The sequence below is a fragment of the Carcharodon carcharias genome, chromosome 8, assembly GCF_017639515.1.
Source record: "Carcharodon carcharias isolate sCarCar2 chromosome 8, sCarCar2.pri, whole genome shotgun sequence".
NCBI classification, from domain to species: Eukaryota; Metazoa; Chordata; class Chondrichthyes; order Lamniformes; family Lamnidae; genus Carcharodon; species Carcharodon carcharias.
The window spans coordinates 94,037,712-94,053,133 of NC_054474.1; the positions used below are offsets into that span (position 1 = coordinate 94,037,712).

A 15,422-nucleotide genomic window follows, 5' to 3' on the forward strand; every position below is an offset into this window, starting at 1 on the left:
TCACCTAATCCAAAGCAGCCACAAGGATGAAACTAGCCTTTCTGGTCTGCATAGTTAGGTAACCCACTTTCTTTAGTAACTGAGCCATAAGGGTAAGTATCACTAAATCTACTTAAACACATTAACTGTAACAAAAGCTTGGGAAAATAAAAGGTTGAGGCTTGAGAGCTATATAAACCATTCCCTCTTGGTAAAGGCTCCAGTCAAACCTTCTGTCATCACTGATAGGACAGTGTAGCTTTATTCTGGTCTAGCGTCAGTCTAAATGAATACCCCTGGTTTTAAGTAGTAGAAACAGAAACTACATATTCAATGCCTAGCTCTACAAGAATCAAACTGAGGAAATTTGTGTGCAAACTGCCAGGACAATATAAATAGAAGACATTTCAAAGAAACTGGATACCAGAACATAAGTTTCTATCCAGGGGAGGGGGTGGAAAGACAATTTTGAAATCCGACATAATTAGGATATAATTTAAAAGTAAAACTTGTTCAGTCATTATATGCAATTATTCCCATTATTAGATGTAAAACTTGAAAAACTCTACCTACAAAAGCCCCGACAGTCTCAGGGCTTTAAAAATCTACAATTACATTTTCAAACTGGCGTTAGTATAGTTAACTTAAACATTTTCTAGTTTGCTTGTTCAACAATGCAAGTAAATTCATCCTTTCATATACTGAGCTACAAAATTGCTCGGGTCATTTCACAAATAAGAGACTTCTGTTAGAGGAATTGTGTTGAAAATTCCCTGATTCGTTAAACACCGTTCATTATATTAAGCTGACAAACACTTGATTCTTTCAATCCCATTGTATGTAGAAACAGGAGGGGAGAATCTTATGGAGAACAAAAAAAAAAATTTAAAATATAAACATACGCTCTAACATTTGTCGCCCTCCGGAAGCAGCTGTCAATCGGTGCAAATAAGATTATTTGGATAAAGAATGTCCAAGGCATTAGCAGCTGTGGAGAAATAAAACCATAAAATATAAATTTTTATCCCTATTTCCATGAGGGAGAGGGAAAAAAAAAGTCAGTGTTGAATATTTACATCTTTAAAAGCCAGAAGAATTAGATGGAAATTTAGTGCCTTATAAACAGAAGCCATTTTGTTCAATAGATGCATCATGGGAATTACAGATCCACATACCAAAAGGCACCACAGCTTCATTAAGACAGACAACCTGACAACAAAAAAAACTATTGTTAGGATTCATTCCAGAGGGCAAGTTTTCCTTTAAAAAATAATAATAATTTGATGTTTTATTGTACGCAGTGCTAAGGTGACCAGTCAAACAAATGTTCTAGTTCACTTTGTCCTGGAATATATAGAGGTTGTTTGTGGCGGCTACTGCTATGATATTCTCTGAAGGATGCCACGCCGTGTGCAGAATCTTCTTACTGAAGTCCAAACTGTCAACACTAATTTCGTCTTTCTTCCTTTTCCCACCCATGCATACTTTCCGAGGTTTCAGTATTGCTCTGGGCTTGCTGTTTTCCCGCGATGCTTCCAGTGTGACATCACGCTTTGTGTTGCGGTCAAACATTCGGAAGAAGTTGTTGTAAGAACCAGTCATGATTACACTGTGAAGCAAATGAACACGGGGAAAGAAAGGAAGGTTTATGTTTATACATTTCACATACCCTCAAAAAGCACCTGAATATTCTTCATGCACAGGTTAGGCTAACTGGTCTGTTATTATGTGGTCTATCCTCTTCTCCCTTTTTAAAATAATGGTATAATGTTAACAGTCCTCTGGCACCACGCCTGTAGCCAGAGAGGATTGGGACTATGATAGTAAGAGCCTTCACTACTTCCTCTCTTGCTTCTCTTAACAATTCGCCATACATTTCATCCGAGCCTGGCAACTTATCTAATTTCAAAATGTCAAACCACCCAATATTTCTTCTTTCATTATACTAACACCCTCCAATATTTCACATTTTCTCTTCCTTAACTATGGTTGCATTTTTCCCCTTCTTTTGTGAAAACAGACGCAAGCTGTTCATTTAGAACCTTGCCCAGGTCTTCTGTCACCACGCAAAAGTTATTTTTTGGTCTCCGTCTGCTAAACCTGCTAAGCATCTTATCTTTTAGGCTGTACTACCAATACTCTTTTTCCATAATGTGCTTCTTCACATTTCTTAGCAATGAACTGCATCTGTCCCCCGTCTTCACACCAATATCCTGTTTGTATCAGTCCTCGATCTCCTGCATTCATCCTCACAGTTTGCTGTGTCCCTCATTTTCTAATTTGTATCAGTAAATTTCAATATCGTGACTAGGCCCAAATCATATTTATGAATGAATCACAAGAATGCCCAGAGATCTTTGCGGCACCACTATTCTTATCCTAGTAATCTGAGCAACATTTACCCTACCCTCTGCTTTCTGTCCCTTAGCCATTTCTAAGTGGTTATAGTTCCTTTAATGCTATGGAGATTTTTTTTTTTGTAACAAGTCTCTTATGTACCACCTTATCAAATCTCTTCTGAAAATCCACGAACACAAGATCAGCCAATTTTCTTTTATCTATACCTTGTGATTTCCTCAACAAATGATCTTCCTCTTCTAAAGTCAGAATTTTACCAGGCTATGGTACCGCATTTCAAGTGACCACTCCCTGCACATAATAATGAATGTCATGGCAGAGCCTGGTCCTGTCCTCACCAGAGCACAACACACATTATTGCAAGGGTCACTGCTGGTCATCAGGGGTGGCAACCCTGGAGGACCAACTTGCCTTCCAAGGGCAGAGATACCGAGGCTGATGGATGTTGAACCAGAGACTTTCTGCTCTGTAAGAACCAGTGCTACAATGGACAGTAAGCATGCTCTCACAGCCACCGTGAGACCATTCTTGCAGGTTATTTATTAGCATTGATTAAATATACTAACTCACAGAATTCAAATTTCTTTTACACTGTCTACATGCAGCTGAAGTAATTGCATTTTTGGCCTATAAAGGGATTATTTAAATGACAGCTCCAGCCCAGGTAAAAATGGTAAAGAATGCAGGCAACTTCACTGACCTGTTGCTTAGTCAGGCAAAGTTAGATTGAAAGCATCACCTACCTGTCAGAGCCATTCCACACACACTCAAATTTGTCAAAGATGCAGTCGTTTTCATAGAGAGAACACAGCTTACTCCTCAGATATTCATGCACCTGACAAAACACCAACAGTAAAGAAACAGAGGTTAAGAATGGCAGGTGCTCCCATATAGCCATTGGTAACAGGGATGATTTGTTTAATTATTAAGTACTATAGGGCCAGTTGTAGTGCCTGCTCTGAGATCCCCCCCCTCGACCCTGTTCACTTTATTCCCTCTGGTGAAGAGATCAACCCCTTTCCTGGGTATCACACCTAAGGCCCAATTCACCAGTCCTGGCCACCATTCATGTGTGGTCGCTGAAGGTCATTTATCATGCCTCAACTGTTGGCTGACTAAGACCAGCTGACTCATTTCAGGGATTGAATCCGGAAACCTGTTCCTGTACAGTTCAGCTACTCACTTAGCCAACAGAGAGTTGCAATTCTGCAGGCAAACTCACCAACAGTACAATCTTATAAATGATATGCATTATTGCATAGTCCAATGATAGGCTATGTACTGATGGATATTTTTGTTTGCCTGCAAAGCACAATTCCAAGAATATTTTATTACAAACAACCACCTGTATTTATACAGCAACATTAATGTAATAAAATGTCCCAATGTGCTTCACAAGAGCAGCATAAAGCTAAATTTGACACCGAACTGCTTAAGGAGATATTAGGACAGATGACCAAAAGCTTGGTCAAAGAGGTCGGTTTTAAGGAACATCTTGAAGGAGAATCCTGCCATGGCAGATGGTGGAATTTGAATTCAATAAAAATCTGGAATTAGAAGTCTGACGATGACCATGAAACCAGTGCTGATTGTTGTAAAAAAGCCCATCTGGTTCACTAATGTCCTTTAGGGAAGGAAGTCTGTCATCCTTACCTGGTCTGGCCTACACATGATTCCAGACCCACAGCAATGTGGTTGACTCTTAAAATGCCCTCTGAAATGACCTGACAAGCCACTCTTGACCCTGCAAAGTCCTCCTTACTAACATCTGGGGGCTAGTGCCAAAATTGGGAGAGCTGTCTCACAGACTAATCAAGCAACAGCCTGACACAGTCATCCTCACGTAATCATACCTTACAGATAATGAACCTGACACCACCATCACTCTCCCTGCATATATCCTGTTCCACCAGCAAGACTGACTCACAGAGGTGGCAGCACAGTGGTATACAGTCTGGAGGGAGTTGCCTTGAGAGTCCTCAACATCGATTCTGGGCCCTGTGAAGTCTCATGGCATCAGATCAAACATGGGCAAGGAAACCTGCTGCTGATTACCACATACTGCCTTCCGTCAGCTGATGAATCAGTGCTCCTTCATGTTGAACATCACCTGGAGGAAGCATTGAGGGTGGCAAGGGCGCAGAATGTACTCTGGGTGGGGAACTTCAACGTCCATCATCAAGAGTGGCTCAGTAGCACCACTATTGACTGAGCTGGCCGAGTCCTAAATGATATAGCTGCTAGACTGGGACTGCAGCAGGTGGTGAGGGAACTAACAAGAGGGAAAAACATACTTGACTTCATCCTCACTAACCTGTCTGCCGCAGATGCATCTGTCCATGACAGTATTGGTAGGAGTGATCACCTCATAGTCATTGTGGAGGCAAAGTCCCGCCTTCACATTGAGGGTACCCTCCATCGTGTTGTGTGGCACTACCACCGTGCTAAATGGGATAGATTTTGAACAGATCCAGCAACTCAAGACAGGGCATCCATGAGGCATTGTGGGCCATCATCAGCAGCAGAATTTTACTCAAATGCAATCTGTAACCTCATGGCCTGGCATATCCCCTACTCTACCATTACCATCAAACCAGGGGATCATCACTGATTCAATGAAGAATGCAAGTGGGCATGCCAGGAGGAGCACAAGCCATACCTAAAAATGAGGTGTCAACTTGGTGAAGCTATAACACAGGAATACTTGCATGCCAAACAGCATAGCAGCAAGTGATACACAGAGCTAAGTGATCCCACAACCACTGGATCAGATTTTTGCTCTGCATTCCTGCCACATCCAGTCATGAATGGTGGTGGACAATTAAACAACTCACTGCAGGAGGAGGCTCCACAAATACCCTCATCTTCAATGATGGAGCCCAGCACATCAGTGCAAAAGATAAGGCTGAAGCATTTGCTACAATCTTCAGCCGGAAGTGCTGAGTGGATGATCCATCTTGGTCTCCTTTGGAGGTACCCAGCATCACAGATGCCAGTCTTCAGCCAGTTCGATTCACTCCATATGATATTAAGAAATGGCTGAAGGTACTGGAAATGGCAAAGGCTATGGGCCCTGACAATAGTACTGACTTGTGCTCCAGAACTTGCCGCACCCCTCATCAAGCTGTTCCAGTACAGCTACAACACTGGCATCTACCCAACTTTGTGGAAAATTGCCCAGGTATGTCCTGTACCAAAACAGCAGGACAAATCCAACCTGGTCAATTACCGCCCCATCAGTCTACTCTCCATCATCAGTAAAGTAATGGAAGGGGTCATCAACAATGCTATCAAGCGGCATTTGCTTAGCAATAACCTGTTCACTAACGCCCAGTTTGGGTTCCACCAGGGCCACTCAGCTCCTGGCTTCATTACAGCCTTGGTTCAAACATGGACAAAAGAGCTGAACTCCCAAGGTGAGGTGAGAGTGACTGCCCTTGACATCAAGGCCGCATTTGACAGAGTATGGGATCAAGGAGCCCTAGCAAAACTGGAGTCAATGGGAATTGGGGGAAAACTCTCCACTGTTTGGAGTCATACCTAGCACAAAGGTTGTTGGATGTCAATCATCACAGTTCCAGAACATCACTGCAGGAATTCCTCAGGGTAGTGTCCTCACCTCACCCACCTTCAGCTGCTTCATCAATGACCTTCCTTCCATCATAAAGACAGAAGTGGGGATGTTTGCTGATGATTGCACCATGTTCAGCATCATTCACAACTCCTCAGATACTGAAGCAATCCATGTCCAAATGCAACAAGACCTGGACAATATCCAGGATTGGGCTGACAAGTGGAAAGTAACATTCGCACCACAGAAGTGTCAGGCAATAACCATTTCCAACATGAGAGAATCCAACCATCGCCCCTTGATGTTCAATAGCATTACCAGCACTGAATCCCCCACTATCAACATCCTGGGGGTTACCATTGACCAGAAACTGAACTGGACTAGCCATGTAAGTATTGTGGCTACAAGATCAGGTCACAGGCTCGGAATCGTAAGACGAGTAACCCACCTCCTGACTCCCCAAAGCCTGCCCACCAGCTATAAGGCACAAGCCAGGAGTGTGATGGAACACTCCCCACTTGCTTGGATGAGTGCAGCTCCCACAACTTAAGAAACTTGACCCCGTCCAGGACAAAGCAGTTCGCTTGACTGGCACCACATCCACAAACATTCACTTCCCCCACCACTAACACACTGTAGCAGCAGTGTGTACTGTCTGCAAGAAGCACAGCAGGAATTCACCAAGGCTCCTTCCAGGCCCACGACCACTACCATCTAGGACAAGGGCAGCAGATAGACAAGGGCACCACCTGGAAGTTCCCCTCCAAGTCAGTCACCATCCTGACTTGGAAACATATCGCCATTCCTTCACTGTCGCTGGGTCAAAATCCTGGAACTTCCTCCCTAACAGCACTGTGAGTGTACCTACACCACATGGGCTGCAGCGGTTCAAGAAGGCAGTTCACCACCTTCTTCTCAAGGGCAATTAGGAATGGGCAATAAATGCTGGCCCAGCCAGCGAAGCTCACATCCCGTGAATGAATAAAAAAAAAGAGAGGTGGTGAGGTGGAGAGAATTCCAGAGCTTGGGGGCTTGATAGCTGAAGGCAGGGCTGCAAATGGTGGAGTGATTAAAATTAGGGATGCCCAAGCAGTCAGAATCAGAGCAGTGCAGATATTTTGGAGGGCTGTAGGCTGGTGAAGAATACAGAGACAGAGAAGGATGAGGCCACGGAGGGATTTGAAAACAAGGACGAGAATTGTAGAATCAAAGTATTGCTTAACTGGGAGCCAATGTAGGTCAGCGAGCACAGGGGTGATAGGTGAACAGGACTTGGTTCGAATTTGGACAGGCACAAGGGCAGAACATGGGAGTCCAGCCATATGTTTTCTGGGATAGACAGGTCTAAAGGTAACAAAGGCACAGATGAGGGTTTCAGCAGCAGATGAACTGAGGCAGGGGCAGAGTCAGGTGATATTACAGAGAGGGAATTAGGCAGCCTTAGTGGTGATGCAAATATGAGGTCAGAAGCTTATCTTGAGGTCAAATAAGACATCAAGGTGTCTGGCTCAGCCTCAGACAGTTTCCAGGGAGAGGGATGGAGTCAGTGGTTAGGTAACAGAGTTCGTGGCAGGGACTAAAGGCAATGGTTTCGAACTTCCCAATATTTAATTGGAGGAAACTTCTGTTTATCCAGTTCTGGATGTCAGACAAACAATTTGATAACTTGGCAACAATGGAGCAGTCGAGAGAGGTGGTGCTGAGGTAGAGCTGGGTATTGTCAGTGTCCATTTGAAATCTGAAGCTGTGTTTTCAGATGATTTTGCCAAGGGCCATTTGAGGTAACAGTGTGGAAGCAGGAAGTCAGTGCAGGTGATTCTCTGGTTACGATTAGATAGATAAAAATGGAACCAGGTGAGGGCAGTCCCACTGGAAAAGATAATTGTGCTCACAATAGTGGTCCTGTATCAGGGTGCTCCAATGATTGGCAAATCATATTAAACAGCACGCCCTTCAGCTGTTTGCAACAGCCAAAGTTCTGACTGTACCCAACCAGCATGGAATCTCTAAACATAGTGTTCAACAGCAGATGTGATTCCGCGATTGGACAACACCTGCTAAGCAATCCTGATAGTGCTACAAATTACACTGAAAACCAATTTAAGATTGTTGGGGTCAGGGTTGCAGTATGGCTCACTTATACATGCTAGAAGCCACATATATTCACACACAGGGCCTGTCCTTTGCAGACCAAAGGAACATGTCCACATTTTGCACCTTTTTCATCTAAACAAAAACTTAGGGAATAGTCATTCCCTGATTCATTCCCCAGGGCAATGCCTTGACCAATCAGAGTTGGCCCACCTGGTTTGAATTTGAACAAATTTGGGCAGCTAACTGTTCCATGCTGCATTCTCCATAGCAACACCCCCACCAATCCACCACTTGCCAACCAATCAGCACTCTCTTCATATGCAGTATAAATTGTTGTTCCCCCATTACAGTTTGGTAACTTTTTGCATAGCTATCGACTGAGTGCAAGACAAAAAGCTTTGATCGCATGTCTCTTTTTTCAGCAATACTCATGTTCTGTACTACTAAAGGACTATTTACATACTGTTGCCTTCAATGGCTTTCCCTTCAATACATTTCATGTGATTTTTGAATTAATTTGAATTTTCCGATTGTTAACCTGGTCCTGGTACTTGAATCTTAGGTAGATGGATTCTGGGACAAGCATTTGTTGTCTTCTGCAACAAGGGAGTTATAGAAGGAGAAAAAATAGCACTAATTCAGGCTTCAGCAACATCCTGTGAAAAGAGATACAAAGGATCATGGAGAAGTAAGTCTACAGAGGCTGTAAGGTAGGGTAAGGGAATGGAATGGATCATAACATGGTTATATTAAGGTTCCTGGGTCCATAATGAATACCCTTTTGGTAATCATTTTCAGCAACAAAAATTAGCAAATATATTTATTCAGAGCCTGTACTAGCTGCAGAAACCACTGCCTTCAGGACTCTTATTCACTAGGGCACTGGACTAAGTGACAAAGCTCACACATCAGCAAGCAAACCCTGACTAGGGCAGACATGATGGCACCCAACAAGCTCAATTCTGAGTTGAATTAAGGTCACAATGTGAAGCTGTTGCAAGTAATTGTTTAAACAAAGACAGAAAGGTTGTGTTGGCCTTTTCTGTAGCCTTACTGGATGCAGAAGAGTCAGGTATTGTGAGCCTTGTATACTAACAATAGGCTCAGGCATTTGACTGTGTGAGAAAGAAGATGGCACCCACAATACTCCCAGATATCCATGTTGATGTGAGCTCACCAAAAAGCCGACAAATTTTGAATGAAAGCATTGTAGTTATTACTTGTGCTACAGCAGAGGCCAAACTGAAACAGTCTCAAAGGGACACAGCACAATGGGAGATCACAACTACGCACACTAAGGATGTGTAGAAATGTAAAGCAGAAAATGTCCGAAAGACCCACTGGGCTAAAAATTTGTGTGTGCGGTGCCACTTCAAAGCAGTGCTATGTAGACTAAGTTGATACCCTGGGAAAAGACAGCACCATCGCAATGATATCAAGGAGGAACCCCCTGCAAGCTGCACAAGTATCAGCTGGCAGTGCTATCCTCCCCCAGGAAATCGACCTAGTCTGTGTAGCACCACCATGAAATGGCATTACATCAAGTAATGTTTAGCCCAATAAGTCTGCCAACTATCTAAGAGAGGAGAGAAAATTTGATTGGGGCATTGGGAGAGGGGATTGTGAGAAGGGGAAATACTCTTCAATCAGAAAGTACTGACAGCACAAAAGGAGACCATTCAGCCCCTCGTGCCTCTCTAAAACAGCTAACCAATTAGCCTCACATCTTTGCTCCTTCCCCATAGCCCTATGTTTCCTTTTCAAGTATGCAATCGCTTTTATTATTGAATCTCTTTCCGACAATGCTTTCCAGATTGTAACAGTTTGCTGCATAAAAAAGTCTCTCCTCATCTCTCCTCTTGTTCTTTGGTCAATTATTTTAAATGTGTCCCCTCTGGTTATCGACCCATGCAAGTCACTTAACACCAATTTGCTTGTCTGCTCAGACAGAAGCCTTGCATCAAATCCTCATTTTCCTATAACAGAGGTAATTCTTATTAGCAATCCTGGTTCCTATTAGAAATCCTGTAAGTGGCCAACTTGCAACACCCCTGTGCTTGATACATGTTTATCAAGCATTGACATGCCTCCCAATTCCTCACATGGGGTGTTCTTAGACATCTTTGTAACTGCTTCTTAATAAATGATTCCCATTGATAAATACCAGACTCTTCTGGGATGCCAGATCGTTGAAAGCAGAATTTGCCCTGCTCCCACTAGATGGTAAGGTGAGCATGCAACAGTGGTGAGACTGTCTCACGTGTTGCACAATGATGTGAGGATAGTGTGTGTGTGTGTATGTCTGTGTGTGTGATGACATCAAATGCAGGATCCAGCATTCAGTGCCGAAAGTGGGAAAGGAGGCAACTGGAAGGAAGTTATTTGCTGATTTGCTGTGTAACAACAGGAAGTAGGATTGAAATATTGATCTGTCCAGCCCTAAGTAACCACAAACATACCGGAAAATTTGGAAATATCGAAAGGAACTGACAAAAGTGGATCAGCCAATTGTTTTGCTCTTGACCACAGACTCATAGATTTGAGTACCTGCTGAGAATTTGCTCCCTGATGAATATGGAATAAGATCTTTCACTGTATTGGATCCCACAATGCAGAATTATTGGAACTTTCACCTATTCAGGTTTGGAGCTGAATCATTAAACTTCATGAATTCCAATCTTATATGCTCCAAAGCCTGAACAGATTTCAATGTTTTGATTTTTGATTTATCCCTTCGTTTCCTGTATGTCTGGTAACTATTCGGTGATGACTCAATGATCCATTTAGCTTAACTGTGCCTTATTAGTCCCTCACCTGTTCTATTGAGATTAATAATTTTTAAAATGATAAAAAGCAACTTTCTACAGATTTACCCTAGTTTTTTTTAAAGCTCACTTTTCTCCTCCTGGTTTTTGATGTGAAAATTAAAAACTGAAAACCATCGGGAAAAAAACTCCGGGATTTTAATTGACAAAGGATCCCAAGATGCATTCCAATCTCTGCAGTGTTGTCATTGTTATGTGCTATGTACTTTTGACAAGTGAAGGAGATCCACTGTCCTGCGTGTATTGAAGGTTGTGGAGCAGCAGGAGGATGTAGCTCTAGCCTGTCCTCATGCCTGGGTGAGGTGTTCATGTACAGTGAAAAAAGGGATGAAAATAAATATTACTATGGAAACATTACTCAAACGCCTCAAATCCATCAAACTTCTCTTCAGCTTCCTCATCACCCCCAGGTTTTTTTTTCATTCATTCATGGGATGTGAGCATCGCTGGTTAGGCCAGCATTTATTGCCCATCCCTAATTGCCCTTGAGAAGAAGGTGGTGAGCTGCCTTCTTGAACCACTGCAGTCCATGTGGTGTAGGTACACTCACAGTGCTGTTAGGAAGGGAGTTCCAGGATTTTGACCCAGTGACAGTGAAGGAACGGCGATATATTTCCAAGTCAGGATGGTGAGTGGCTTGGAGGGCAACTTCCAGGTGATGGTGTTCCCATGTATCTGCTGCCCTTGTCCTTCTAGATGGTAGTGGTTGTGGGTTTGGAAGGTCCTTAATGTAACAAAATCAGACACACTGCAGTACATGTTCCCCTCAGTATGGACTTCAGATAACCAGTTGCCAGCCTCCACTATAGTCTCAGCAAGAAGCTTGGTCCATGTTCAAGATGGGGCCTTACCTGCCCTTGGATGACAGGGGGGCTTGGGAGTGGAAGATATGTAATCTGCCAGCTCTGGACCGCCACAGTACCGGGCGGTTTTCAAGCTGGGAGAAGGTGGTTCTGCTCCTCCCGGCCCCGCAAGAATAAATAAAACTTAACTTGGGTTCCTCTTCGTCTGGATTCCAGTTAATTTTGGGCATGGAAACAAAGGCCCCAGGACCCCAGGACCCCAAAGTACGATAGAGGCCCCAATTTGCATATTGAAAGATCCTATCACCTGACTCCTGCGAGGATTCTGGAAACCCAGCAGTAGACCTAGGGAAATACTACAGCAGCCATGATGACAGTGGCATTGAGGTGATAATTCACTCCACTATTTTCGGCATGTTTCCATCCCCGTTTTTGTCTATGTGGGAGGTCTCAAAATCTACCCCACTGTCTCACAATCTAATTCCATTCATTCTCACACCCTCGAAAATGTGGAAACACCTACCTCTCTCAGTTCTCCCTTTCTTCTACAATCTAATCTTGTTGTAAAATGCCTTTGAGGAATATCAGCATAAATCACTAGAAGGGAAATGTGTGTGTGATCCACTCTGAGTTTCACTTTTGCTTTCAGAACAGCTGATGTCTTCAAGCTTTATACCTATGTATAACTGTTCACGTGTGCCTTGTCTTAATAAATTAACCCACAACATATTTAGCAAATTCCTTTTGAGAGATTGGTGCCTTGTGTTTTGTACAGTAAATAAGATATTATCTCATTATAATAACACAACATGGTGAGCAGAGGTAGTAAGATTAAGTACAGGTATGATGTGGTGAACAGCCTTAGATCATGCTGCATGGCATGGGACAGCCCTCAATGTTTTGGTTAGACCACCATGAAGTTGCTGCATTGGAGAGTGTTGAAAATGCTGCGTGGTGACTGCAAAAAAAAAACTTTAAAGACATAGCGTTGAGCTAATGCTCAAATAAAGAGCTGGTACGCAGATCCAGCCCTTGTAGTGAGGTTGCAGCGCATAGCCTGCCAGTTCCATGAGTGGGATAGCACATCAAGAGTAACGGCACTGGGTTAGCTCAGTCAGGAAAGGCGAGTTGTGACCTCACACTAGTAACAACCCATGGAATCAGTCAGACATCACAAGGCAGATCAACCTCAGAAACCACTCCTATCACACCAGTTCACAATTGAACGTTGAAATATCTAGTTCTGTCGAAGGGTCATGAGGATTCGAAACGTCAACTCTTTTCTTCTCCGCCGATGCTGCCAGACCTGCTGAGTTTTTCCAGGTAATTCTGTTTTTGTATTGAAATATCCAGAATGTTTCAACAAAATTGGCAGTTTCAAGGGAGCTGCAACATTACACTTGTAGGAGAATGTAAGTCCGTCAACTGATCCACCATGTAAGTGCAGCATCCACATACAAGACAAATTGAAAGTCAAACTAAACAAAATGGAGAAAGACAGAATCACTAGAAGAGTACAAGAGCACACAGATTGGTGCAGCTCAATCTCGTGTCACAAAGGAGGATGAATCATTAAGCCTATGCCTCAATCCGCAACGTCCTCACAAAATACCCACATTAGAAGAATTAAATCTGAGATTTGTGGGTGCAAAATTCTTCCTGAAGCTTGATGCCAAGCATAGTTACTGGTCAGTACATCTTACAGATAAGTCCCAAGCGCTTACTAACTTTTGTGACCCATTCGGTTAATACCGTTTTCAACGACTTCCTTTCTTGCTGTTAGCCAGGCTCTCTTTCAAGCTCACATGGACTGCATTACATGCACTGTACCAGGATGCATTTGTATTGCAGATGACATTGCTGTTGTGGGAAGAACAAGCAATAACATGATCATAATCTGCACTTATTGATGCAAGTGACATGTAATGAAGGATTGGCGTTCAATAGTTATAATGCATCATCAGTCTTTTTATATTCTTTCATGGGATGTGGGCATCGCTGCCAAGGCCAGCATTTGTTACCCATTCCTAATTGCCCTTGAACTGAGTGGCTTGCCACACCGTTTCAGAAGGCAGTTAAGAGGCAACCACATTGCTGTGGGTCTGGAGTCACATGTAGGCCAGACCAGGTAAGAAGGGCAGATCTCTTTTGTGAACCAGATGGGTTTTTACGGCAATCAACAATGGTTTCATGGTAACCATTACTGAGGCTAGCTTTTCAATTCCAGGTTATTAATTGAATTTAAATTCCATCAGCTGCCATAGTGAGATTTGAACCCTTATCCCCCGAGCATTAGCCTGGGCTTCTGGATTATTGGTCCAGTAACATTGCTACTATGCTACCGTCTCCCATCAATGTGCAGATCAATTTCTTCCATTCTATTTATTCCAGTGCTGGCATATATCCCAATCCAAGTAAAATAGGGTATTAAGACCATGCCAACTCCTCAAGATAAGGATGATCTTCGAAGATGCCTTGGTCTCTTTAATTTCTTGTCTCCATACATTCTGAATTTCACTCAAAAATCTCCATCGCTAAGAGAATTATTGAGAAAGGATATGTTTTTCCTGTGGCATGAGGACCACCAATACCTCTTCGAAGCACTGAAACAGTCATTATCAGAAGCATTGACACTGCAATTTTACAATCCTAGGGAGACAACTACCCTGGGCTACAACTGCCTTACAGGAAGGTCTGGGAACATGCATACTACAAAAAGGCAAACTGATTGCACTTGCTTCAAAATCTCTGCCTGTAACACAATCCAACTACTCCAACATTGAGTAGGAAGTATTAGCTTTAGTGTTTGGAATCATGCATTTTTATACCTTTCTATTTAGCAAAAGATTTGTCGTAGAGACCGAGCACAAGCCACAGGGGATGATTTGGCAAAAAACTTTGATCATCGCACCACCAAGATTGCAACGTCTCTCAATAATGATTCGAGGTTATGACTGTGAGATTAGGTACGATCCAGGTAACTTGATGGTCACATCAGGTATACAAAGCTAACCCAGCAAAAACAGAAGATGTATGCTTAGATCTACAAGTTGACTTCATTAACATTGAACTTGAAGATGTTCTCCAAACTGATCTGGTACAATTTGCATAACACAAATGCCAGCAGATGCACGAAGAAACGGCAAACAATTCTACACAACAAAAACTGGAAAACCATCATCAAAGGATGGCCTGTTTCAATTCAGCATGTCCATGAACACGTGAGACCATTTTGGCCTTATCGGGATGAGCTATTGAGAGTCATTTTTAAAGGCAGGCAGGTCATCATATTGGAATCTTTGTGACCTGATATTCTTCAACAACTCCATTACTCACACATGGGCATATATCAGATGAGAAGACTTGCAAGAGAGACAGTCTATTGGCCAGGTATAAACAATGACTTTGAAGTCATCATCATGCCAAGAGCATATGTCAAGTCAGCACAAAGTACCAATGATTCCATGTGAAGTTCCTACCCATCCTTGGTCCAAGATTGCATCCGACCTTTTTCGTGTCCATGGCACTTACTTCATTGTCATCTTTGACTATTTTACCAAATAGCCCATTATTCGACAATTGCACAATACATCAAGCACAACTGTCGTGCACAGTCTAAGTGCCATTTTCAGTTTATTTGGTGTGCCTAGCGAGATCTTCCCAAAGGCACTAAGTGACTGATGGGGTAAAGTTCCTTGACCACTGGAATTTTGACTCAAATGGCAATGTTGAAGTGCCAGCCTAATCAGTCATGGGTGGCAGATTACTCAGTCTGGGCATCTCAGCAGACCC

At 43.0% G+C, this 15,422-nt stretch overlaps 1 protein-coding gene across 1 annotated transcript in view; it reads right to left on the minus strand.

Annotated features, from left to right (window-relative positions):
- Positions 1-1,053: 1,053 nt before the first annotated feature.
- The window catches only part of LOC121281471 (serine/threonine-protein phosphatase 2A 55 kDa regulatory subunit B beta isoform), a 131,542-nt gene continuing 117,173 nt past the window's right edge, over positions 1,054-15,422 (minus strand). The window contains exons 8-9 of the mRNA XM_041194416.1: positions 3,081-3,172; positions 1,054-1,588 (exon numbers count right to left, since the gene is read on the minus strand). Coding sequence (XP_041050350.1) covers positions 1,309-1,588; positions 3,081-3,172 — 372 coding nt within the window. The 3' untranslated portion in view covers positions 1,054-1,308. The remainder of the gene's footprint in view (positions 1,589-3,080; positions 3,173-15,422) is intronic.